Source organism: Sceloporus occidentalis, unplaced genomic scaffold (genome assembly GCF_023333645.1).
Source record: "Sceloporus occidentalis isolate IW3139 unplaced genomic scaffold, rSceOcc1.0.p SCAF_13, whole genome shotgun sequence".
Taxonomy (NCBI): Eukaryota; Metazoa; Chordata; class Lepidosauria; order Squamata; family Phrynosomatidae; genus Sceloporus; species Sceloporus occidentalis.
Genome location: NW_028316993.1, coordinates 18,782,975 through 18,810,475, shown reverse-complemented (window position 1 = coordinate 18,810,475; position 27,501 = coordinate 18,782,975). Strand labels below are relative to the sequence as shown.

The 27,501-nt window shown below is 40.1% G+C and overlaps 1 protein-coding gene across 6 annotated transcripts; it reads left to right on the top strand.

Moving 5' to 3' along the window:
- Nucleotides 1-329: 329 nt before the first annotated feature.
- SRRM1 (serine and arginine repetitive matrix 1) lies at nt 330-26,891 on the top strand. 6 transcript variants are annotated; one of them, XM_089479462.1, is made up of 19 exons: nt 332-500; nt 6,621-6,710; nt 8,378-8,500; nt 10,667-10,837; nt 12,867-12,979; nt 13,279-13,479; nt 14,059-14,253; nt 14,735-14,854; nt 16,794-17,065; nt 18,239-18,319; nt 18,625-18,711; nt 19,516-19,660; nt 20,052-20,093; nt 22,540-22,647; nt 23,138-23,596; nt 24,447-24,639; nt 24,933-25,115; nt 25,893-26,021; nt 26,624-26,891. In XM_089479462.1, exons 1-18 carry the CDS (start codon nt 480-482, stop codon nt 25,995-25,997), a joined length of 2,709 nt encoding a protein of 902 aa, XP_089335588.1. In that variant the 5' UTR covers nt 332-479; the 3' UTR covers nt 25,998-26,021; nt 26,624-26,891. The 6 variants fall into 6 exon arrangements, with proteins under 6 accessions (XP_089335589.1, XP_089335588.1, XP_089335587.1 ...); XM_089479463.1 differs by having other exon boundaries at nt 330-500; nt 18,628-18,711; nt 25,893-26,891; XM_089479461.1 differs by having other exon boundaries at nt 25,893-26,891.
- Nucleotides 26,892-27,501: the final 610 nt, after the last annotated feature.

The following is a 27,501-nucleotide window of genomic DNA, read 5'->3' as shown; positions in this document are numbered from 1 at the left end:
CTCCGCAACGCAACAGCGCCCTCTTTCGGAGGCCGTTACCCCTCTTTCCCTCCAGACTCCCACCGCTGTCGCTGGGAGGCGTTTGGTTGGCTGAGACCGTACGCCGACCCCGCCCCTTTCTCCTCGCGCGTCGCGCAATGGAACGCAAACTGCGGATTGGACGATTGGGCCCGTTCCCCTTTTCCGCCCCTCCTCTTTTTACACGCGTCATCGCACCCCTCCTTTTTACCAACCAACGAGCCACGATTCTCTCCATCACCGGCGGGGGCGCTGTGTGTGTGTGTGTGTCCGTGTGGGGAAAAGAAGCTTTCCGCGCAGGCGCAGTGTCGAGACATGCGTCATCATCCTCTCGGCCAACGACACGATTCTCTAAAGCACCGTCAGGGGCGCTGTCGGGAAGCGTTCTGCGCAGGCGCAGTGCCGAAGTGCATGTCGGGAGAGGTAGCCGCGCTCTCTGCGGCCAGGCAGGAGGAGTCAAGATGGACGCGGGCTTCTTCCGTGTGAGTCTTTGGGGGGAAGAAGGAGGGGAAAGCGGGGCGCCTCCGGGGGAGAAGGGCCTCCGGGGAAGGGAGCGGGCGCCTCTCCTAGCCCCCGCCGCGCTCCGGGCGAGGCAGTCCCTCCGCCGCTTCCCTCCCTGCCTCCTCCTTTCCCCTCCGACCGAGGCCAGGAGGAGAAAATGGCCGCCGAGTGGCTCCCTTCGGAGGCAGGGAGGGGCCTCGTGTCGGAGGAGCCCCTTTCCCTCCCGCGCCTTTCTCTCCCTGGCCTCGGTTCTTCTTATCTGGCCTCAGCCAAAGACGTTCTCTCGGCCGGGAAGCAGGCGGAGGAGGGAGAGGCCGCCCGCTCGCCCGCCCGCCCGCGTGGGCCTCCCTCTGCCCGGGTCCATTAGCCCCTCGCGCGCCTCCTTCCCCTTCGCTCTTCTTCTTCTTCTCGCTACTACTACTACTACTATTATTGTTGTTGTTAATTCCGCGCTTAACGTAGTAGATCTTCATGGCTGCCAAAGGCCTTACAATACGTCGCAGGTGGATTAATTGCAAGGAACCCTCAAAACAGCCAGAGGGGCCCCTTTTATTTTAACATCAACAACAACAACAACAACATGTTCATGAGGCCGCCTCCCCGCAGGATCCAGGCGGCTTACAACATCAAACGGAATGCAATATGCAGCCTCTATCGAAACACGTTCCGTTACTCTCCTCTCCCCCGACTGTACTCTACTAAAATGCCTCAGTTGAAACAGTGACAGTAAACAGCAATGGAGCCGGACAGAGAGAGGCAATGGGCGCTTTCCATGGCGGTCCAGGTCCAGGGAGGGCGGCTGGGTTGCTCAGAGGAGGACTGAAGCCAGCTTTATTTAACCGGCTGAGGCTTCAGAGGAAAATGCAGTTGCCCCTCCATATTCGCTAGGGTCAGGGGAACAAGGCCCCCGTGAATATGGAAAAAACGCAAATAACAAAAACACCATGTTTTTACCCGAGAGGACTCCTCTCTAGGAATCTCTAGGTCCTCCAATGCAACTCTGTGGTCAATGTCCAACATACACTGACCATAGAATGGCACTGGAGTAGCTACAAATGTCTTTCAGTGCAACTTGTAGTTAAAGTTGACCACAGAGTTGCACTGGAGGACCTAGACAGTCCTAGAGAGAACATATTAATGAAATCTGTGAATAATCAAATCCACAAATATCAAAGCCACAAATATGGAGGGATGACTGTACTTTCTTCTTCCAGAGGTCTGAAGCCACAGCTGTATTGTGTTGGGAAATTGGTCTGCAAAGGGATCTTGAAACTGACTGAAGGAAGGAGTCCCAGGTGCTGGAAAATGCCTTCACATATTAAATCTTCTAGGGCCTGTTACAGACAGCCAAAATAAAGCTGCCTCGAGTCACAGTGGAGGTATGGTGTTTCAGTGATGCATCCTAAGACTCCAGAAGCCACACCAAAGCCACACTCCAGTCCTGAAGGGCTGGAGCATGGCTTTGGCGCGACTTCTGGACTCTTAGGATGCATGCATCATTGAAACACCATACCTCCACTGTGACTCGAAGCAGCTTTATTTTGGCTGTCTGTAACAGGCCTAGGTGTTCTTCTGTTGCAGCCTTGGAGGAGAAGAGGCTGCTATCACTAAAATACTACTTTTGTGAATTAAGTTCTCTCTCTCTCTCTCTCTATCTATCTATCTATCTATATATATATATATGCACTCATCTCTCCATATTGGTGACTTTGGCTTTTGCAGATCTCTTTATTCATGCATTTTATTCATATGTTCTCTAGGAATATCTATGGTGCAACTCTATGGTCCAGTTTAACTAAAATTTGCACTGAAGTACCTAGAGATTCCTGGAGAGAACACTCTACTAGGCCTTTGTAGCTCCTCCTGCGTGGTTCTATGGTCAGTGTCTGTCAGGTTTTGACCATGGAGTTGCCCTGGAGGACCTAGAGATTCCCAGAGAGGGGTCCTCTCAGGTAAAAACAGGGTGTATTTCTTCTTTGGAGTATTTTCACATTCACAGGGATCGTGTGCCCCAACCCCAACAAATGTGGAGGGATGAGTGTATATCTGTTTCAGAATTCGTCCGGCAATATTACAAATGGCATCACTTTAATCTTTAATGTTGGCATGTTTTCCCCCAGACATAAATGAACATGCACATTTCCTCTTCCTGTCTATCCATCTGCAAAGGATCCTGTTGTAGCACGTTTGAAACTAACTGAAAAGTAGAAGTTGGTAGCATGAGCTTTCCTAGTCTTGCGCTTCTTTCTTCTCCAGTATCTGAGGAAGGAGTCTGAAGTCTAGGAAAGCTCATGCTACCAACTTCTACCTTTCAGTTAGTTTCAAAGGTGCTACAAGATCCCTTTCTATTGAGACAGGTAGATAGGAACAGAAAATGCGGACGTTCATTTACACATAGGGAGAAACATGCCAATGTTAAAGACTAAAGTGGTGTCCGTTATAATATTGCTTGACAAAGCCACAAATAGATAAAGATATTTAGAGAGAGAGCTTAATTCATAAAGAGTAATTTAGTCTTACTAGCCTCTTCCCAGTCTACCACAAAAGGAAATCTCTAGTCTTGATACATGACTATAAAATTTAGTATGCAAAGGGATGTTGGAGCACCTTTGAGACTCCTTCAGTGAATCTCAAATGTGCCACAAGATCCCTTTGCAGAAAGATTTTCTAGACTAAACACAGCTATGTCTGTGAACTCTAGAAAATGTAAGTTTAAAATCTATATGAACAATTCCAGCATAGAGGAAACAGTGTAAAGGAAGAAATCCTGGTCTTTGCTTCATTCCTGTGAACTGAAGGAACAAGCAGGCGTATGGATTTAAGGAGTGGGAGAAGTTTTGGTTTGCTGGAGTAGGTGGAAGGAGGTTTATCAAAATATTTTCCCATCAGTTTAGAGCAGACTTTCAATGTCAGCTAATCTGAAGTGGACCCTTAGAGCGCTTCCATGCTGCAAGAGGGATCCTCACAGTGCTATCTTTCCATGGAAAATCCCCAGTGATCAACTGATGACTTCTCTGAACTATGCATAGTGTGTGAATATGCATTTCTGGTAATAGGCAGAATGTGTTTGTGAGTCTGACTAGCATGATGTGAGAACCTGAAACTTTTTAACGTAGTACAAGTAGAAGTTAAATGACCTCACAATGAGTGAGTATATTTACTTCACCGTGCATTAAATTGGAAATAATTGACTCAGTTTGAGGCATCTTTGCCCACCAAAAGCTAGCCACCATTTCCTTCAGGTGATATTAGGATAATGTGTGTTAATCTGTAGTATTAAATGGTTTTACTCTGCCCCTTAAGGGCATGTTAGGTCTAATGTTGGCTGCCAGTCAGTTGACTTACAGATTTTATCAGGTGACCACTGATTATTTGACCTTACTCAAGTATTGCACAATGCTGTTCTTGATGTGTGTCACTCTGCTCCCCCCCCCCCCATAGTATTGTCAGGGCATCTGATACCAAGAATAAGAATGATTAACAGTCCTGCAGGAGTATATCTGCAAACACTTTTGAACTAACTGGGCACACTCCTGGCCTCAAGCTCTGAAGAACTTATAACTTTTCTCCTTCCAAATAAGTAATAAAGTAGCTTCTCTCACCGCCTGTTACCGTATATACTTGACTATAATATAAGTCAACCTCATGTATAAGACGAGGGCAGGTTTTGGGGGCAGAATTAATGGATTTTGATACAAGTTGTGGATAAGTCGAGGGTAAAACTTAGGGAAATGTAAGGAAGGACCTAAAGGATGAAGCAAAGGAAAACAGTGGCAAAGAATTAACAAAATTCCAGCAGGCATTAACTGTTTGTGTCACACGAAAAGCTGAGAGAGCAGAGAGGGGTCAGTGCTTCCAGGACAGATTAGATTCTTTCCTCTCATGGTTCCTTTTTAAACAATAAGAGTTCAAGTACAGTACTTGCATTGACTCATAGATAACTCAACCCAGGGTTTTTGGGTCAAGTTTTTGACTAAAATTTTTAGACTTATACATGAGTATATACAGTATTTGTTGATCTCTCAGAACAAAAAAAATCAGACTTCAGGAGAAAACATGAATCACAATCAATAATCATGACAGTGACCAGTCTAAGGTTCACAGCTGAATATTACCCTACAGTGTCCAGATGTATTTTGTGTATAGGATTTTTAGATGTTATAATGTTGCACAAATATTTCTTTATTTCATTTCTCTTCTCCCTTCTAAACAGTCCTCATGTGACTACATTGCTTTCTGGCTCCATTTCAGACAGTAAACAAACATGCCTTTATGTGGTTGGTCTCATGCTAGATGCTCAAATTTATCTCTCCTCCGACAAATAACTGGTTTTCATTTTATTATATTTTCCATTTCTGTGTGTGATTGTGAAAGCTGAATGGAAGAGAATCAACCTGTTTGAGACATGCTGGAGAAGATTGTTACAGATTGCTAAAAAGACAAATAAATGGGTCGTAGATAAAATCAGGCCTGAACTCTCCCTAGAGGTCAAGATGGCTAAACTGAGGCTGCTGTACTTTGGACATATAATGAGAAGACATGACTCACTAGAAAAGACAATAATGCTTTGCAAGGTAGAAGGCAGCAGGAAAAGAGGAAGGCCACATTCCAGATAGATTCAATCAAGGAAACAATGGCGGGTTACAGACCGCCAAAAAATACGTATGGAATATGTATTAGGGTTAGGAAGGGGCAGTGCTTCCGCACCCCTCCATACGTACAACATGGCGGTGCCCCTTCCACATGGGGGCCGCCATGTTTACATATCAGACGCATAGCGTCCAGACGTGTCGCGGAGCCTATGACATCGCGAATGCGCCAGCGGCGCCTCGTGACGTCACAGAGGCGCTGCAAGAAGGAGCTCCTTTTTTGCTCCGTGCGGTGTGGCTGCTGCAGCTCCCGCACAGAGCAAACGGCGGTGGCGGCAGACCGCCTCAAAGTGGCGGTCTATAACCCGCCAATGGTTCTGAGTTCGCAACACCTGAGCAGGGCAGTAGATGATAGGGAGACATGGTGGTCTTTCATTCATAGGGTCACCAGAAATCAAAGCTGAATTGACTACAGTTAAGAAAAGCAAATTGAGGAATGTTTACTACTAAAACATTTTGGGGAGTCAATTTGGCAGATTTTGGCAGAATTTTCCCTATTTTAAAGTGTATTATTTTTTTAAAAAGTGTAAAAAGTGGCATATTTATATGAAAGTATATTCCATGAACCTAAGGGAAAGTTATTCTCTGTAGATTATAATATTAGCAGTTAAAACATTACAAAACAAGTACATAGTTCAAACTGTTAAAGTGCTGTCAGGAATGTGTGTGTTATGTGCCTTTGAGTTATTTCTGACTTACAGTGACCCTAAGGCAAACCTATTGCAGGGTTTTCTTGGCATGTTTCTTCAGAGGGGGGTTGCCATTGTTATTCTCTGAAGCTGAGAGAATGTGAATTGCCCAACCTCACCCAGTGGGTTTTTGTAGCCCAGTGTGGATTTGAACCTTGGTCTCCACAGTCGCAGTCCAGTGCTCACACTCATTCTCTACTGGTGTGAAACTTCTGTTGCATATTAAGCTATTCTAAATCCATCAAATAAAGAACCTAACTTAATACATATAGTTTGAATATGCACACTCACATATGCATCTGTGCTCTGCAACTAGTAAATGCAGTTTTCATGTGGTTAACAAAAGAGCATCCCAACTGACTGATTACCATATTCTGAATGTCATAGCTGCAATTGCTCTGTCTCCTTGCTACGGCATAAGCTGTTACTTCTGTTTTCTACTTTAAAATCATATCATAGAATGATACTACCATAAGTTTTAGGAGAGTTCATAGAAAACCTGATATCTCATACCTAGATGTCATTCTTAAATGCAGTTGAAGTTCAAGATAGTTTAGTAAAATGAAGATATATGGCCATGTTTAACCACTGTTTTAACATTTGGCAACTTTACCCAGAGGCTTCTATTTGACTAGTAGTGTAGTGTATTTTATCAGTGTTTCTATACTGTTCATGAACTCATTATCACTAGGAAGTCTGTATTGAGGAGAAGTTTGATATTAACTAATTTTTAAATATGTTTGATTTTTTTAAACCCTTTTAGGGAACAAGTGCAGAACAGGACAACCGCTTCAGCAACAAACAGAAGAAGCTACTAAAGCAACTAAAATTTGCAGAATGTCTAGAAAAGAAAGTATGTACAATTCAATATATTACAGTAAAACAGATTTTTAAAAAACATTTTAAATATAGATGATAAAATCATAGAGTTGGAAGCCGACCCCAAGGGCCATCCAGTCCAACCCCCTGCCATGCAGGAATTCACAACCAAAGCACCCCCTGTGACAGATGGCCATCCAGCCTCTGCTTAAAGACCTCCAAGGAAGGAGACTCCACTCCGAGGGAGTGTGTTCCACTGTCAAACATCTCTTACTGTCAGGAAGTTCCTCCTAATGTTGAGGTGGAACCTCTTTTCCTGTAGCTTGCATCCATTGTTCTGGGTCCTGTTCTGTGGAGCAGCAGAAAAAAAACTTGCTCCATCCTCAATATGACATCCCTTCAAATATTTAAACAGGCCTATCATATGACCTCTTAACCTTCTCTTCTCCAGGCTAAACATCCCCAGCTCCCTAAGTCAGTCCTCAGTATATGCAATAGGGTTGGTCATCTTCAGTAGATCCATGCCACAGGACCTTTTTGAGCTGCCAAAAATGCAAAAAACAAACAAACAAAAAAAACCCAAATGCTCCACCAACAACAAACCTAGAAGACAATTTCTGGTTTTGAGACACATATTTTATGTCAAATTGTGCAGAAGGAGCTGTGACCTAGTTAAAAACAAATTGTTCTTTTTTTTATTTCCAGGGTGTGTAGTTCATCCTTTTTTGCTAGAAAAAGTGGTAATCTAGGGCATCTTGGACTGGTAAAAACAGTCTCAGGGGTCACATCCAGTCCTAAGTATGCATTTTGCCCTCTCTGATAAGGAAGACTGGGTTTTGGATTTAGCTGATTTGGGATTATTAAGGTTATGTGGAAATCAGAATAAGTCTAACATGCTTCCTTGATCTGTGATTAGCAGGTGTATTGGTTTGAAATGCTAACGCAAAATTTGAATTCATAAAGTGCAAATTCACTGAGCCCTCCGTATCCATGAATTCTTTATTCACAGATTCAAGCATCCATGGTTTGAAAATATTTAAAAATATATAAATACCAAAAAGCAAAGCTTGATTTTGTTATTTTATATAAGGGACACTAATTTACTATGTCATTGTATGTAATGGGACTTGAGCTTCCATGGGATTTGGCATTTACAGTTTTGGAACCAAACCCCAGCAGATACTATAGGCCCACTGTACCAAAGTAGTGCCATTTTTAATTCGGTCAGGGATTTAGTATTCTTGTAGAGGATTCCAGGAAATACACACATGGATAAAAACCTACTAAAGACAAATGCATTTTGGAGGGAACTGTTTCATTGATGGGTTTTCAGGGAAAATATCTGTTATTGTGGATGGCTTAGACCTCATAGCCGGACTGGAATGTCACTATAGAGGGATAAGGAAGTTCTGTCTTGGGCTTCCTCTGCACTGCAGAAATAATGCAGTTTGGTACTGCTTTAATTGCCATGACTCAATGGTATCAAATCCTGGGATTTGTTGCTTGTTGTGGCACCAGAGCCCTCTGACAAGGAAGGCTAAATATCTCACTAAACTATTACCATATTGCATGTAAGCAAGCAGTTTTGTTTGTGCATGTTTATTATACAGATGGCTATATTTCACCATTGAAGAGTTTACAGTAGCTGAACAAAAGAGAGAAGAACCTATATAATTGTAACATTTTGGTTTGACTACATAGGTGGACATGAGCAAAGTAAACCTTGAAGTAATCAAGCCATGGATAACAAAAAGAGTAACAGAAATCCTTGGGTTTGAAGATGATGTGGTAATTGAATTTATATTCAACCAGCTGGAAGTGAAGGTAATGATTTTGCCGTGGTTGTATTTACATATTTGTGAATGTATTGTATAATATTCTGTGGAAACTGAAATTTCTGTCAAAAACAATTCATGAAATTAGGAGGGGCTGTGTTACAGTATATGTTGTGAATAAAGTCACGTTGTAAAACATTTTGTTAAGGTTGACAGTTTTAGTGAAGGTGCATAATTTGCAAAACTGCTCAGGTGAAAAATCAGACTTGCTGTGTTGATTTTGCTGTTACATGTTAAGCTACTTTGACAGCAATTTTCTAATGATGATGTGATTTATGATTTAAAAGGCCTGAACCAAAATGGAAGTTATTCCTTGCGTCTGAAGTATAGCACCATCACCTTATTAGGTCACAGCAGAGTGAGTGTCCAATGTCGCTCTGACCAACTCCCTTGATGATGCAGTGTGTGTTTGGAGGTGAGTTGTGTAAAGTGGCCGAAAAAAGACAGACAAAGCATCCAGCAGAAAGCAATTGGGCAAAGCTTTACACTGCTCTTGAAATTGTTGTGAATTAAAACAGATTAACTGTAAAGCATGAGGTACAGTTCTAAATTGGTGAGAGACATTCAGTGGATACTTACTCCTTTTAGAACTATGAATATGTTCAGCTGGGATGGGGAGGGATACATTAATTAGAATAAAGCTACACTTCAGGGCAATATAGAAAGATAGCTTAGAGGTACAAAACACCTCCCACTGAATTCATTGTTAAGATGCCCATCTGATGGTAGTGGGGCTGGATTGCACCATTGAAATAGTTACACTTTTTGTATAACATGAACTTCATAAATGAAATAGAGTTCATGAGAAATTCAGTCATTTTTTTCTTCAGTCTGCCACTGCATCCCAAGAGACAGTAAAGCCTTTTCTTTTAACTATTGGCAAAATAATCTTGTGCTAATATACTTTATACTCAATCTTTCTTCCAAAGAATTCATCTTTATCATTTGACTGAACAGTTGACATTTCAACTGAGAAAGGTATTGCTGTTAAAAGGAACAAAAAAGTCACTGTATGCTTGAATGTAAGGTTATATTTTTTAAAAACAGCCATATTTGCAATGTTTTATGTACTTGTATAGAAAATGCAACTGGGGAGACAAATTTGAGGGATCAGCTAAATAAAATAAAAATTTATATTCATTAGTAACTTGCTAGTATATATTACTGTAATAAAACCTAAATATGCAGTATAGATCCCCTTCCTAGAAAGCATGACTTAAAACTTTAGAACTATTAAAACATTTTTTCCCTTTTTGTGTTTGTGTACTCATTATTGCTTGTTCGTCTTTTGCAATTTAGATAAATGGTATAACATTAAACTCAAGGTGGTTGAGTTGCAGTAGGGAGTCGGAAGCAAGCCAAGGGAACATCTTTCTCTACAGGGGACTTGGCGATTCCAAAAACCCCCCAAGTTCCAAGAAGAAACAGAAGACACCTGGAATCTGTACTTGCTTTGTGCTGTTGAGCTGTGCTTGTTATATGGACCTTGTTGCTTTGACCAACAATGTTAGACCTAAAATGCTCACCTGTACTGTGAGCCACTCTTGACCTCTTAATCCTTTGTGGGCATTACATAATTCACATTTTAAAAAAATATGGCAGCTTTCATTCTATAAGCTAGTTAGTGGGGGCTTAAGAGTTGTTTTCTGATGAAAGTAAGAAAATGCATGCATAAATTCTTGTTCAGTTTTCACAACAGGACCTTGAGTGTATTGTAGGTGATGATTCTGTAATGTTAACTGTACGAATTCTGACCATTGTATGGACCACAGTGGGGGAAAAAATATTTAAAGCAGCAGTACCAAAGATTGGGGAAGAATGTTTAGAGAGTTCATTACAAAGACACTTATACACACCATTATGATGCTGCTATACCAAATTCATAGCCTCAGTTGTAGTGGCTGCACAGACCAAAATATTTATGAAATCCACAAAGAATTAACAGGCCATTTTAAATGTAATGGTAAAGCAAAAGAAATTTGGTATCTCTTAGAACTATAGTTTTGGGCCTCTTTTAGACCAAGTTTTAAAAACTAGCAATGAGTATAATGTATTCTAGTTCCATGGTAGAAGATTAAAGGCAGAATTAAAATGAATTTTCTGGGTTTGTTTTTTTCAAATAACCTGTATTTCTTCCTGTCATATCTCTTTGCAGAATCCAGATTCGAAAATGATGCAAATCAACCTGACTGGGTTCTTGAATGGAAAAAATGCTAGAGAGTTCATGGGAGAACTGTGGCCGCTACTTTTGAGTGCACAAGAGAACATTGCTGGTATTCCGTCTGCTTTTCTGGAGCTGAAGAAAGAAGAGATAAAACAGAGACAGGTAGCATTTTAGTAGAGCTGGTTGATGGGTTCAATTCCTAGTTGATACATGATGGCCTAGGAGAATCTTGGATACTCGGGTGCATCATCTGTAAATAGGGAATAATTTTCTAAGTAAAAATAAGGGTGTGAATTTATAAAAAAACACACAGTTAAACCTGGAAACAGAATATATTAAAAGTAATATGAGCACAACCCCCTTTCAAATATCTCGTTATACAGTGGTCTGTTAATTCCGTTCCAAAAACCAACTTTTTAATTTAGGAGGGGAAATGCTCATATGGAATTGTGAGTTGAAGACTTTTTGCCAGATTGGGAGGTGTGGTATCAGTTTGTAGGAAAGTTTACCTGACAGCTTCTGCATGTCTTTTTTTTAACTTACTCTTTGTAAGTGCTTTTAATTACACATCACCATCCCATTTTGTAAGCTGCCTTGAGTCCTGATTGTTTTTTTTTTGGGGGGGGGGATATGGGATATAAATGAATGAATTCAAAAATCAATTTTGAAACATGGTGTAATGGTTTGAGTATTTGACTAGAACCCGAAACAGACAGGCAAAAAGCTCCGCCTTTGTGCCAGTCTGGGGTGTGGCACGCAGAGGATTGGCTGAAAGCTGTGCCAATGCCAGCTAATGCAAAAGGAGCAGGTGAAAACCACTCTTTCCTGTCAATCCATTCCGCTGATGGTCTGTTCGACCCCTAGAACTGAGAGCCATGAAAGCCCACTAGGTGACCTTGGACAAGTTACATTCTTTCAGCCTCAGAGGAAAGCAGTGGCAAAGCTCTTCTGAATAAATCTTACTAAGAAAAAATTGTTACATCACTGTAAATTGGAGTTGACCTGAAGGCACATAACAACAACAACTGACCTTAGTGTGAACAAGTAACCAACCTAATATGAGATTTCATTGCTGAGATGTGGTTTTGACTGGAGCTCTAAGATTGGTACCAACCCATCATGCCAAGTGTAACCTGTCAGTTTCAGCTGTGGCTCCCATTTTATTCCTAAAAACAAATCAAAATAATTTCTCTCTCAAAGATCGTGTCATGGCGTAATAGTTAAAATTGTTGAAGGTTTCTAGATACCTAACATTTTGTCCATTGCAGATTTGCTGCTTGAGAGTTTCTTGGATGTATTTGCACAGTTTATGTGGGATTTGACACTGAACTGCTGCATGCGTGTCAAAACCCATTAAATCCTTTTCTGTGCTAATTAATGAAAATGTACATGCCTTAGTTAATGTCTGTGGCAGCTGATGGGTGCCATATCAGTGAGATGGTGTCTCCATTCCAGGTTTTAGTAAACACACCAGTAGAGATGTCCTTGATGCTGAACCCTCTTCACAAATACATTCCTAACTTGGATAACGTCTTTAAAAAGGGCAAGGTTTCTGCTTTGATTGTTGTGTCTGACTGTAGGGGGCGGTGCTCATTTCCATTACTAAGCCTAAGAGCCAGCGTTGTCAAAGACAACGCTGTGATCATCTGGTCAGCATAACTACACAGAAAGTTGTTTATCTTCCCACTGAAGTGGTACCTATTTATCTACTTGCACTTTTACAAGCTTTTGAACTGCTAAGTTGGCAGAAGGTGGGACTAGTGATGGGAGGTCGCTCCGCCACACAGTGCTTGGGCCTTGAACTGTCTGTCGATCTTGCAATCATCAGAACTGCTTAACTGCTGAGCCACCACATCCCATATTACCTTCTTTAAATTTGTCCCAAACCCATAATGCATTTTACTGCTCTCTTGTCATGATAGCCACCACCTCCCAGGGTCTTAAGTGTATAGAATAGAAACCTGTTGTTTCACTGTGCTTATGTAACTATACCAGCATATGGTTTGGTGCCCCCAGTGACTATGAAGGATTTAGAGTGTTTGGATGAGCAGATTGTCTGCTTTCCCTTTCCACTGCTTCATGATGTTTGAAACAGTGAAGTTCTAGTGTAGTGCAACAATAAGATTCAAGGGCCGATATTTATTTCATTGCCTAGCTTTCTGAATTAAGATCATGTTGATATTTATTTCAGATTGAACAGGAAAAATTGGCTTCTATGAAGAAACAAGATGAAGACAAGGATAAGAGAGACAAGGAAGATAAAGAGAATAGGGAAAAGAGGGACCGATCTCGAAGTCCTAGAAGGTATATACTAATTGGTATGAACACTACAGTATGAGGGATGAACATATGAACATTGTTGAATTCGGTGCTAGAACAATTGTGTAATTGAACTTTTTTTTTTTGAGAAGATGCACTTTACTATCTGGAGCTTGAGTGTTAGTTTCACATAGTTTAATGTGGAATACTATTTTTTTTCCTATCTAGAAAGAAAAGGTGAGAAATAATTGGAGGAAAACTCCTAATTAAAATGTGCTTGGGATTGGTCATAAATATTTTAAAAAATGCAGCAATCAGCTAAATATAGATTAATGTTGTTGTAGACGCAAATCGAGGACTCCCTCCCCTAGAAGACGTGCATCACCAGTCAGGAAAGAAAGAAAACACAGCCATTCCCGATCCCCGCATCACACCATTAAAAGCCGCAGTGCTACTCCTGCACCAGAAAAGAAAGAGGAGACTCCTGAACCAGAACCTTCAATTAAAGTTAAAGAAACATTGATCCAAGAGGCCACCTCTACTAGGTATCACTTTGGCTGTGACTTCTCTTCCTAGCTTTTTAACCATGTTCTTCTGAAAGTTGGTGCATTTTGTTATGTGAAATAATTTTACTGCATTGTGTGATTTGCATGCATGCTTGCTATTTTATTCTTGAGCTTCACAAATGCTTTTACAAAGGGTAGTTTTTTTCTGTGTATTATTTAAATGAGATATAGCCTGTGGGAAAGTTTAGAGTCTAATTAAGAAAAATTTACTGTTAAACTAAAATAAATAAAATTGAAGTAGTATCATCCTGGCTTGTTCCCCATTATGTAGGTATATGTTGAATATAGCCAGATGACACTGGAAAAATCTGAAAAGATCAAAATGAAAATGGAGCTCAGTTATAGCAGAGGCTTTGTCTGAACTATAGCTTACTGATAGGGAAGTCACACATTGATGTGAAAGCGTATTTAACAAATGCATTGTCAACTTGGGACATGAGTTTTTAGTGAACATAAAGCCATGTACATGTACAGTGAGTTTGTTAAAGTGTGCATACTGCAGCCTTTAAGTCTTTTCCTTTCACTTGTGACCCATGGTTTAAATATTTATTTCAACAGTGATATTTTGAAAGTCCCTAAAATTGAGCCCATGCCAGACACTAAGGAAATATCTCCAGAAAGAATTTCAAAAAAGGAAAGAGAGAAAGAAAAAGAGAAGAATCGTCCTAGATCTCCATCTCGATCAAAGTCAAAGTCTCGCTCTCGTTCTCCATCTCATTCAAGGCCAAGGAGGCGCCACAGATCACGATCCAGGTTAGAGGAATAATGTTTTTCCCAGTTCAAGCTATGATCTTCCTGGTTTACATCTGGAGTGTACATGGTATGAAGCTTCATCAGTCAATTTCCTTGTGAAATGGTATGAAGCTTCATCAGTCAATTTCCTTGTGAAATTCTGTGAAGCCTCATAAGTCAGTTTCCTCATGAAGTTATGTTCATTCACAATGGTCAAGCATTCCGTCCACTTGACCTTTTATAATCATAGAGCTTTCTTTTAGTGCCAGTATTCCCTTTCTTCCCAGAGTTGTGGAGCACTCTGGGAAGCAGCTCTCTCTCTCTCTCCAGTACACATAGTTTAGTGCATGGTGCCAAGATTTATTGTAATACTATATGGGCATGTGTTGGCTGCCTCACAGATAAAAAAAAATCCCTTTCATTACAGATGTGGCAAAACTTCAATTTTGTAAATAAGAAAGTAGCTGTTTAATATCTAAATTTTCCTGAATTACATTGAAAGGTCTTACTCACCAAGAAGGCGGCCTAGCCCAAGACGACGGCCATCTCCTCGGAGAAGAACACCACCACGACGTATTCCACCTCCACCCAGACACAGAAGGAGCAGATCTCCTGTGAGACGGTAAGAATCCTTAATTAAAAGCGAGTGTCACCAATGTTTAAACTTAAAAGAATGTGGCAATATTTTGATGGTGGTAATTTTTTGGTTACTTTGGCTCAGTTTATTTTTGCTTTGATTGGGATAAAGGGAGGAGAGTGAGAAATGGTTTCCAACTTGGCTTGAAAATAATCACCATTGTAAAAGTAGTCATGTTTAAAATTCTAGTGGACAGAGTTTAAGATTTCAGTATAAAAGCTAAATGGAAATCAGAGGCTTAAAGGTATAATCAGTAACTGATAATCTGATTGGGTATTGTCACATGGCCTACTTACTTAAACACTAGTAGAGCCAGCTTGATGTAATGGTTTGAGCATTGGACTATGACTCTTGGAGAGAAGGGTTCAAATTCAGCTTGGTGACCTTGGTCAAGTCACAGTCTCTAAGCCTCAGAAGATGGCAATGGTAAGCCCCCTGAAGAAATTTGCCAAGATAACCTTGTGATAGGTTTGTCTTAGGTTCACCATAAGTGAGAAATGACTTGAAAGCACACACACACACAGAGATGCACACTGTGCAGTCTTGATGAAACTTCAAATTTACAAACTAGGAGGTTCTGAAGTAGCCATTGTAAGTGGTGGGATGTGTTGCAGTTGAATTTCTGTAGCCATCTTTGATGAATGAAAAATGTTACAGGGTTGAAGAAAATACATAATTTTTATACCTCTTAGTAAGGCTGACTCCAATATTTTATAAGAAAATTTTGTTACAAGAAACATGCAGGCCCAAACATAAAAAAATCAGTGGTTTGTTAAGGATTTTCAGGTAACACCTTCAACATAAGCCTGTCACTTCCATATAAGATTTGTGTTTTTGGTTCTGAAACATGCTGTACGTTAGAGTTCATGCTGAATTCCATCAACCCCCTGCCCTGAGCACCTTGAATTTTGCAAGACACACACTTCAGGCTGCTCTGTAGTGCTAAGCAGAAGACCTTTCAAGTAGGAACTCCAGAGTTCTCTAAAATGCAACCTAAAAGTCAGCATCCCCAAACGATGAACACAGACCCACTTTTTGGAGGTCCTGATAGGGTGCTATTAAGATAGCTTAAATCTGCATACACCAATAATGTACAAATTCTAATGGCACTTGCATATTATAAGAAGTATAGTTTTGTAGCCGTATGAGTACTTGTGAGGAGTATTGCTCAAGGTAGGGTTTCTTTTTTTCAGGTTCTCAGGAATTCTGCAGCCAAAGTTGGAGTCAGCAGGTATATGATAGTAGCAGAACTGACCACAAATTGTGCCGCAGAATTCTAGAGGCCCGATTCTAAGTGTAGCCCAATAAACTAGTTGTAATTCTGTCCCTTATAGTACTGATGCACTTACATTATGTTTGGATGAATCAGCCATTTTCATTAGTTTTCAGATTTCTTGAAGAGTTCTGAAATCCATTTAAATTCAGTTCTCCAAACATCTTGGTCCTAGACATTCAGCTTCAAAACCAAAAATAGGAATCTTGGAGCCTTCCAGATGTTGTTTGACTTCAGCCTGCAGTCCTACCTCACACAGCTAGCACTGAGGATTGCGGTGACCATGTACAAGTCATATGCACTCAGCCTTAGGAAGGCAATGGCATATCTCTGAATAAATCTTGCCAAGAAAATCCTGTGATCGGGTCACCATAAGCTGGAAACAACTTGAAGGCCCACACCAACAAAATCCAACATTAGGAAAGCTGAATAATTCTCACCCCTGACCTATACAGGCTGAATCCTTTCCCCGTTGTTGACTGTAGCCTTGAAATATAAAGCAAATTATATTTTTTCATAACTTGAAATTAATACGGTATTCAGATTTGTTTGGAAGCTTTGTATTGTGAGTTTGAGATCTTAGTGAGAGCAGTACAAACTCGTAAAGGGTGTGAAGCCATGTTACATTGGTTATTTATGTAAATGTTGTAGGAGGAGACGATCATCAGCATCTCTGTCAGGAAGTAGTTCTTCCTCATCCTCTTCGCGTTCGCGATCTCCACCAAAGAAGCCACCTAAGAGAGTTGTATCTAGTCCTCCTCGTAAAACACGTAGGCTTTCTCCTTCTGCAAGTCCTCCTAGACGAAGACATCGACCCTCTCCACAGTTAAGTCCACCCCCCAAACTACGCCGATCTCCAACACCTCAGCAATCAAGTCGTGCAAGAAAAGCCAGAAGCTCAATTTCTCCCAGTAGAACCTCAGGTAAAGTGAAGTGAATTTGTAATTCTTCAAAGCTGTCCTGCTTGTGTGCCTAGCTTCTTATAGACCTTGACTAGCAAGGGTAGGAATCATGTACCCCTCCAGATGCTGGTGAACTGTTGTCCCCCACAATTCAAGTTATTGGTAAGAAATGTTTGGGAGTGACAGTCCAAAAATGTTCCAAGGGTCACATAAATTAGGCCTTTGAGCTGATGGGTAGGGTGTCTCGTGGGGTGACCTACCCAAAGTCAAAATAGTGAGTATACCTTCTAATAAGTGTTGAGACATAAAGAGCTTAGGATATATCACAGTACTTTAAGCCAGTGTTTTTATGGCCCTCTATTGTGGTGGGCTAGCAATTGCCTTTGTTGTTTTGTCGGCTAGCAATTTGCCCCTGTGTGCCAGATATTGGCATCTTATCAATGTCTACTGGCTAGAATTAATTACTTCTTTTCCGGAAACTGGCCAGGGACCACCACTTTCAGTAACACTGTTGAAGGCCAATTCTTTCTTCGGAGAGATGAAAATAGTTATCAGCCCTTTTTGTGTCCCTGTAGTCTTGAGTTTAAGGAGAAGCATTAGTGCAGACAGGACAATGGGGGGGGGGGGGGCTTTTGTTATTGCTCAGAAGGCTTAGTAAGTTAATGAAAAGTAATGAAATGTTACTTGATGTGTGTGGGATGTGTGTTAATTCAGCTTTATTTCTTGCCCTATCCTACGTACTTGGGAATAGTTGTAATCAGTTTTCATCCCTACAACAAGCCCTATGAGGTAGCTTAGGCTGCAAAGTACTAGGCTAGCTCAATGCTACATTTGTGATTGCACTGGGATTTTCTCCCTCCCTGTAGTCCTTTGGAGCAGGTTTTTAGGGTATATGCAGGGCTGTTGGAGGAAGGGAGGGTTGCCTGATGGCAAAAGCTGCTTTTGATTACTGAAGCACACTGTTGGGTTTTTCCTCATGACCTGCGAACGCTTGATAACTTTGCAAGATGGAATAGAGATTTGAATATGGTTCTGCCCTCTGAACATGCACACGTGCATTATATAAGTTATGAGTATAATAACTTGGAATGAATGAAGCATTTCAGTTACTGATAGTACTATACAGAAAATGTTCATATGTGTCACTGTGTTAGTTATGTTTCCTTACATTTTTGTTTACATGATTTCTTTCAGCTCCCAAACATAAAAGTATTGAAAAAAGGGAATCTCCCTCTCCAGCACCAAAACCTAGAAAAGTAGAATTGTCAGAATCAGGTAGGTGTCTCACACTTTTTCATCTTTCATACTGAAATACTCTTTGTATTTTTGATCTTTAGCATGTAAAACATCAGTGTAAGAACAACAGTGTGAAGCTATAAGGAAAGCTTATAATTAGATGCAGAATGAAATAAAAATCTCTAGAAGAGCCATATCAGATTTCTTCAAGGAAAAAGAAAACAATGAAGGAGTCCTGGAAATGCTGTCTGGAAAATATGAAATGTGTTCTGCACTGTTACTGTTAACATGGGGCAAATTCTAAATATAATTCTATTTTTTTTAAAAATGTGCATGTTTTTCAGAAGAAGAGAAAGGTGGTAAAATGGCGGCTGCAGATTCTGTGCAGCAAAGACGACAATATAGAAGACAGAATCAGCAGTCTTCCTCTGGTATGGTTCTTTATAGTTTTTCATCCTGATCCTGTTTATTTTTATTTGGAAATAAATTTTGTCTTTTTTGGAGCTTGTGGACGAGAAACCTTCCAGCAAAATAATGTGCTTGTTTGAATTGTTACAAATGACTTTCATTACCAATACTTAATTTGGTGAAAAGTCTGGGATTTATATGTTCTGGCTCTTGCTCCACATTTTTAGCAAATCATGTGTTTTGTAATTCGTGACAGTTCATAGATTTGTGAGGGCCTTTGGCTTTTAGTCCTAAAATATATTCATGTGGAGCAAGATTTCATCAGTGAAACTGCCTCTGCTGTTGAGCAAAGGCACTAGTTAGGAGAGAGGCATTTGTAGTTGAGAGAGGTACTCAAATCTGTCTCTGATGTTCAAGAATAACAGATGTATTAACTTTAAATATCTGGTCCTTCAAAATATGAGCTGCATCTTTCTGGAGTAGTGTAGATGGTTGTAGAGGAATTCACAGAGGAGGCATATTTTAAAATAGAACACAGATTTGTTATCAGATGCTGTTAGCCAACCGCCGTTACATAATTGGTGAAATTGATTTGTATAGCTGCCACTTATTAGTCATTATGGAAACTTGAAGCATTTTGATTTTTGGAGGATCATTCAGAGGGTTTGACTCAAATGGGTTGTGGAAAATTCTTTGAAGAAGATTTAGGACAAGAATAGTTATTTTGCAAAGGATTGTTTTAAAGCAGTGTCACGAGTGACTGCAGTGCATTATATATTGCTTCTATCCAGCATTATAATAACACCATCTTTGATTTTTTTAAACAGATTCTGGTACTTCATCTTCCTCTGAAGAGGAACGGCCAAAAAAGTCAAATGTAAAGAATGGTGAAGTGGGTAGACGTCGACGGCATTCGCATTCTCGCAGTCCGTCTCCATCTCCACGAAAGTGGCAGAAGGAGGCTTCTCCTCGGTAACTCCCCTTGTTTTATACTCATATGCTGATTTTTACTAGTAATGGTTGGTGTGCTGTCTTTTTTTGACTGCCATATTTTGACAGTTAGAACTGGTTTTGCTTTTGAACTCTTTGCAGTCAGAGTTAAATTTGGATCCTAAATTCTGACATGTTGTGTAAAATTTCCACTTTCATATTAGCTATTAGGTTGCTGGTTTTCCACTACATTCACTCAAATGGCTTCTGGTGATTTCAGGACTCACATTAGTGGGAGATTATATGGGATTAGCATAAAGAGATAATTGAGTTGCTAAGAACTACAAGGTAGTGACTTTCCACTTGATATTTCATCCTTGCATGTAACTGTGGGATGTTTGACCTGTCATTTTTCCCCCTCCACTGCTGTCAGGATGCAGATGGGAAAAAGGTGGCAGTCTCCAATTGTTAAAAGGTTAGTTAGCAGGATACTCTGCTAATTAGAAATAAATTTTAAAAAGGATTCACTTCTTGACACAGCCCCCATTGTGTTGTTTCCTACCACGTGACAAAATAAAATATGGGAATGTAATGGGAGATAAGTGGAGAAAGGTTGTTGCTTTTCTACCACAACTGTTAAAAAAAGAAATACACTATGATAAAGAAATAAGATATTAAACAAAACCATAATGTGTATGTGTGCTTCCATCAGATTGTTAGGGGAAATGGTTAGAATGTACTATTCTAATTTACAGGTTTTTCTGCCTCCATGAAAGTAGTCTGTATTTTGATCTTTTTGCTAATTCCAGGTGCAGTTCAGGAGGGTTTTTAGAATCTAAAATAGGAAGACTGTCTTTGTATTTACATGAGTTGTTTTTAGTCAAAAATACATATGTTATAATCTAGTGTATGAACATTTTGTAAAAGCTATAATAATGCAACTTTTATTTAGTTAGTTAGTAGACAAGTTATTTACAGAAACAAGAAGATTTTCAAAACATTTACCGTATATACTCGACTATAAGTCGACCTCATGTATAAGTCAAGGGCAAGTTTTGGGGCCAAAATTATGGATTTTGCTATTACCTGTGGATAAGTTGAGGGTAGAATTTAGGGGCATACAGCAAACGATCTAAAGGATGAAGCAAAGCAAAACAGTGTCAAAGAACTTATAAAATTCCAGCAGACATAACTCTTTGGGCTTACTCTTAAGGTTGGATGGATGAGAGACTAGAGGAAGTCAGTACTTCACATATTATACTCTTGCTTTTCATCAGGAGATGGTTTCTTCTTTTAAATAAGAGTTAAGACACATTTCTTACATTGACCCATGGATAAGTCTGAGTAATTTTTTGGGGGTCAGTTTTTTGACCTAAATTTCTAGACTTATACGTGAGTATATACAGTAGCCACTTTGAATGCAAATAACTGTGCATAGTTTTAATGAAGCTTTGTAGTAATCAAAGGAGCCTGACTTTTGAGATTGTGTAGAAGGCAGAAATATTGTATACAGGGAATCATTGAAACTTTCTGGCATGGTCTGAGTTTACTGCAAATGAATGATCAGTACTGCCCTACTATGCCTTTGAAGTAAAAGAGCAAGCCAATTTAACATTAAATTGTGAGCATATTGAGATTGCCAAGAGCTGGACACAAGTCTTAGACAAACCTGATTAAATGCAGTCTTTCTCATCTAGGCTGGCCTGGATACGTGCTAGGGTTGCCTCAGAGCGTCCTTGACAGACGCCCCACAACCCTAGCACGTAACCGCGGCATGATAATGGCTGCGCCCTGTATACATGGATGCCACCATTATGACGTCACGACAGCTCTGCAGCTAAATGGTGCGGGGCGGGGGTGATGTGTGCGAGCCGCTGCAAGGCACTCCTTCAGTGGCGCCGAAAGGAGCTCTGAAATGGAGCTCCTTTTGCCGTGCATATCGCTGACGTGGCCTTTACACAGTGATACGGAAGAGCCAGTGATACGGAAGAGAAAGGGGCCTTTCTCTCTCTCCCAGCTGCTGTTGGGGTGTCCTTGGGGCATGAAGCCCCAAGGACACCTTTTTCCAGGCCGTGGGGAAGCGACATTTTGACACTTCCTCAAGGCCTGGAGAAGCGGCAGATCGGGGTCTCTGGGGCTGCTGCTGTGGCTGCTGAGGCCCTGATCCATCGGGGAAAGGGGCGGGTGCAGGCCGCCCCAAAGGGGCAGTCTGTATCCCGTCCTAGACAGGTTCTTGTTGTTCAGTGCTTCTGTTTTGACTGTTTCACATCTCATCTATGCCAATAAATAAGCATTCAAGAAAAGGTCTGCTGCTGCTGCAATAGTACAGTGGTACTCCTTGAGGAATTGGATTAGTGTTGTGATGACACACACCATTGTTAAATGTCAGCACTGCTGTTTTTATGTATCCATTAGTGCTTTGGGAAACAAACTATGATTATTTGCCAAAGGTGGGATGGGATAATTTGTGTTTGGATGAAACAGGGCCTGAAGGTAGCTGGACATGTTTCTCATGTGCATAGTAAAATAAACAATGCTTTGTTTCCAAAAGTTTGTTCCCAAAGGTTCCCAGGGTACAAATATTTTTACAAGTCTCTGGATGCACATGCCTCTGTTATCCATTTGTGAACTTTTATAAGTTCACAACTTATCTCTTCTTCCACCCCTCCAAAAGCTTCCTTTTCTGATCACCTAAGCACATTTTCATACCATCAGGAGCCAAACATGTGTTTAAGACTTATTGGATGCCACTGTAATGTTATTAAATGAGCCCCAGTATAACAGTTTGTAGTTACTTTAACAAAGGAGAACTGCAGCTGAAGGGAAGGGTAGTGTCTTGCTTGTAGAAAGCCACTCTGGACTCTCCTATATTAGTTTCAAAGCTTATCTTTTAAGCTTTTCTACATGTGTTCTTCCTTTAGTAGAAGAAGGCGAAGTCCTTCACCCCTCCCTGCCAGAAGACGACGTACGCCTTCTCCTGCCCCTCCTCCAAGGAGGCGTAGGTCACCTTCACCACCACCACGCCGAAGGTAAGATTGTCTCTGCATGTAAAAATGCATGTTTCCTTTAAAAGTGTATTGTGACATAGAAATGTCCTTTAATCAACATGTCTGATTTAATATAGGCTTCAGAATTTATTTAGAAACTATTAAACTTTTTAAAAAGCAATATTCATGGTTAGAACAGCTGTTTGAGAATGTTTTATACATTTTATGATACTACGTCCCTTCAGTTATTTCAAGGTGATTTACAATTATTAAAACAAAAATAAATACCCATCAAACCACCTGCAGATAAGGACCACTAGAAGTCAGTGCTGAAAATACTCCGAAAAATAAAAATACTTCAAAAAATTAAGGAAATGCTTGAGTGTATTGTATGAACTTCCCAATCCATTTGTACAATGATACAGGAGTACCATCAGCTTTCCCCAATTTCTTTTTTGCTTTACCTGTTATCTGGTGTTAACAAACACCTTTATGAATCCCCTAAACTGTCTTTTTCCATTTTATATCTTAGATCTCCATCACCACCCCCTCGCCGGCACTCTCCCACACCTAGGCGATATTCTCCTCCAATACAACGAAGATACTCCCCTTCACCACCTCCAAAGAGAAGAACAGCTTCTCCCCCTCCCAAAAGAAGGACATCTCCTTCTCCACAGCCTAAGCTCAGAGTGTCTCGTTCTCCTCCACCAAAACAAAGAAGCTCTCCACCTGCAAAGAGACGTTCTCCATCATTATCTTCCAAACACAGGAAAGGATCTCCTCCTAGCAGATCCAACCGTGAAACCCGCTCCCCAGTGCAGAACAAACGGCATTCGCCTTCCCCACAACCTAGGCCCTCCCGTACCTCTGCAAGCCCCCCTCTGCTACGTAGGGGAGCTTCACCTTCACCCCAGAGAAGACAGTCTCCGTCTCCAAGCACTAGGCCCATCAGGAGAGTTTCAAGGACCCCAGAGCCCAAAAAGTCAAAAAAGTAAGTGGCAATCAGTGTCAGCTAAAGCACTTCCTTTGATATTATGAAGGCAGCTGGGTCATGCCACCAAGGACAGTCTTGTGTGCATTATAAAACCTGAAACTCCCATGTCATTTCCCTGTTAAAATAAAAGCCCGTTTGCTTATTTTGGATGCTAGATTTCAGAGTATAATTCAGCTGATTTTTTATAAGCCTTTCTAAGGTATTTTTTTATTTGCTGCTTACAGTCCTACTCTGCATCTGAGGAAGTAGGCTTGAGGAAGTAGACTCAAGTCTACAAAAGCTAATATTTCTTTCAGTTAGTCTCAAACGATGTTACAAGATCTCTTAGAGTCCTATTCAAGACAGGCTCATACAAATAAATTTACTGAGAACTGAAGAGGCCTCAGTCTACATAATTCGGGATCAGACATGCAAACCTAGAAATTGATAATGATCTTAAATTTCAGAAGGATCGTTATACAGATGTAATAAACATATAAAGCAGATTTTTATGTCTGCAAATGGTTCAGTGTGAAATCTTGGGAAAAGTTAAAACTGAACTTCCTTATATCAAGTATAAAGCCTAGATACAGAAAATAGTATACCAAAGTTCTGTGCGAGCAGATTTTATGATAGTTTGGAGGAATAAAATGTAGAATGAATATATGTGATACACCAACATCTTAGCTCATGTAGGGATGAAAGCGGTTTGCACCCTCTGGCACTATAAATGCTGTAGATTGATTATAGTAAAAAGATTGTGTTTGTAGATAGATAGATAGATAGATAGATAGATAGATAGATAGATAGATAGTATATATATCTAGAAAATATATGTACATTTGTGACTTTACTATCTATCTGTTAGGGCTACTCCTCCAAGTCCACACTCTGTGAGAAGGGGATCTTCATCCAGGTCTGTTTCAGGATCACCTGAACCACCTCCTAAGAAACATCCAGCACCTCCATCACCTGCTCGATCTCAATCACCTGCTCATTGGTCACCACCAGCAGCTGCAAAGAAGGGTAAAAGCCCCACACCAAGTCCATCACCAGTAAGGGTGTGTATCTTCTGGAGCCTTCCTTTCAGTTTATACACTTACAACTGATTGGGAAAATGTTTGCTTTTGCTAGTACAGCTGTGAACATGTATGTTTATTTGATGAATCGGCTTTCATTTCAGTTGTTGAGGGCCTTGCTTGTGTTCCTCTACAAACAAATTCCCTTTACCGGTTGATTGGCTTGGAATGTATTGCTTTGTGGTGTGAATGTTTTCTTCAGTTTTAGGTTTGTTGTGGAATGGTAACATATAAATGTTTTAAATAAAAAAAAATTATACTGTTGAACTTTTCAGAATTCTGATCAAGAAGGTGGGGGTAAAAAGAAGAAGAAAAAGAAGGATAAGAAACATAAGAAGGATAAAAAGCACAAGAAGCACAAAAAGCATAAGAAAGAGAAGGCGGCTGTAGCTGCTGCAGTGACTGTCTTTGCTACATCTACAGAGGAAGATACAGAGAAAAACGTAGAGCCCAAAAAGGTGAGTATTGTGTATTTATTAAAATATTTATAGAAGAATTTCTGTGTTAGATGTTATGGGGAGGAGTTAAATGCTGATTGACATTGTTAAAGGTATAAGGAACCAGGAACCAACATTGTAAGAGGCAGTATAAAAGATACAGTTTATATCCTCAGTTATGAAAGCACAAAAATATCAAGGGAGACACAAAAGACAAGTGGATAAGCATTGATATAGGAAGCAGTTTTAAGTTGTTTGTCATGGGATGAATGTTTAGGTGAAGGGGTGAGCATGTATTAAGAATGGATACAATTTGTGTATATGGATGTATGATTGTTTTAAATGTTTTAAATGTTATGTATTATTGTTTTAAGTAAGTGATTTCTTAATAAAGAACTAATAAAAAGGAACCAGAGATCAATTACAAAATCATTATAGTAATGCACACAAAGCTTGCGTTTTTCCTGTATGATTTGGAATACACTATGTTTGCATATGCTGAATTAGCTATGTACTTCAGACCCATGGAGGCTTTTTAATCTGTCATAATTAAAGAAATGAGGATATGGAACAGCTGGAAGTGGCTAGAATTCTGTTGGTTGTTGCCTGTGGTTGCACTTTTTCCAGGATTACCTAGTGATGGTGAGGATGACAGACAAAATACACCAGCTCCGAGCAGCCTATTTCCTCAGTGCATTATTGTTTTTAAACCCAAGTCTGTTTGCATCATGCCAAATCCAGTTCAGTCTTATATACTGTAATTAGAGAAGTTAATTGTTCACTTTCCTTTGTATTCAGGAGACTGAAAGTGAAGCAGAGGATAACCTGGATGATTTGGAAAAGCATCTGCGTGAGAAGGCTCTGAGGTCAATGAGGAAGGCACAAGTGTCTCCACCATCTTAGGCTGAAGCAGCTATTGATAAAAATGTACATTTTATTTGGTTTGTACTCAAGGTTTCAATTTCAAATTGCTAAACTGTGTTTGAGCTTTAGACTTTAACATTGGTTGTAATTGCTAGGTTGAAGTTCACCATGTTTTTCAAAAAGGGCATGGATCTTCATTACAGACAAAAGTATTCACAGTATACTAGTGACTTCCTATGACAGTTGACATGGTTTCACTAGAATTTTCTGAAGCAGTAAGGGTTTCTCTCCCCCTCATTTCATCCCTGAAGGGTTTTAAAACAGGGCTGACAGACCCAGCAACTTCTCTAAATGCCATAGTACAAATGTTTATGGTTATTCTGATCTAGTTTCTTGCTCTAGGCCTTATATGGTCTGTACACTCAGCTGTCAAAGAAATTACATAGGAATACTTGCAAAGACCCAGGTTTTTCTGTGTTTGCTTGCATTATTTTTGTTTAAGATTGGGATTAACATTTGAAGAAGGTAGCTACATTTTAACCTGTTGCTTGCCAGAATCACAGTGGGCTCATAGTAGTATAATATAATGGGTTTATTTGGAACACTGGAATTTTAATTTGTATCTTATGTCTTTCACCTGTCCCTTTCTTTTTTTGTCTTTTAAGGCAATTCCCATGATCAGCAGTCTCAGCAGAATTTGGCATACATTTTTGTTTGTGAAATGTTGTTGTTGCCCCATTCATTGTTTTTTGTTTTGTTTTTTGGTCTTGTGGTCCTTTGGAATAGTGTGTAACTTTTAGAGCTCTCATCTCTGAAAGCTTAAGGACCTGAACTTTGGATATTGTCATGTTCTCACTGGGTTTTTTTTTTAAAGAAGAAGAACTAAAGCTATTATAAAGCTGGTGGATTAAACAATAAATTTCTAAATTTAAAGGATCTTGGCTATTTATCTTACCTCCCACTCATCCCCAATTCAAATGAAGCATGTGCTACTATGACACTGTTAAGATAAAAGGATTTCCATATGGTTCTTCAGGAAGAGCAGGAAACTCTACAGAGCACATTATATGGCCTTGACTGGTCTTCAGGAAGCCTACTTGTACATTCAGATGAAAAATGTTTTGCAAGAAATACCTATGGTTTCATTATCACAAAGATCCAGAACACACCGCAGAAATAATCCAGTTTGAGACCACTTTAACTGCTCTGGCTCAGTGCTAGGGATTCCTAGGAATTGTAGATCTAAATGTCTCACAAAACTACAGTTCCCAGAATTACCTAACATTGAACCATGGCTACAGATTCAAACCTATCAAGAATGGGGAGTTCATTGCAATGGTCAGAACATTTAGGGGGAATGGTTAGTAATGGAAACAACTCAAAGCATAAATCTACTGGAATTGAGACCAATGTTTAGCATTGATAGGATTTTCAAAATTAATAAGAGTCTGAAGGTACAAGGGAACATGATAGCCAAATCCTATCTCTGCAACCAAGGAAATTCACATTGCCCAGTGCTTATCAAGGAGGTGAACAGAATATT

Excerpts from the sequence above, each read along its gene's own strand:
- SRRM1 (XM_089479462.1), top strand. The coding sequence starts at position 480 with ATGGACGCGGGCTTCTTCCGT. Across the intron at positions 501-6,620 it reads TGGACGCGGGCTTCTTCCGT|GGAACAAGTGCAGAACAGGA; the intron begins GTGAGTCTTTGG and ends AAACCCTTTTAG. Across the intron at positions 23,597-24,446 it reads GAGCCCAAAAAGTCAAAAAA|GGCTACTCCTCCAAGTCCAC; the intron begins GTAAGTGGCAAT and ends TCTATCTGTTAG.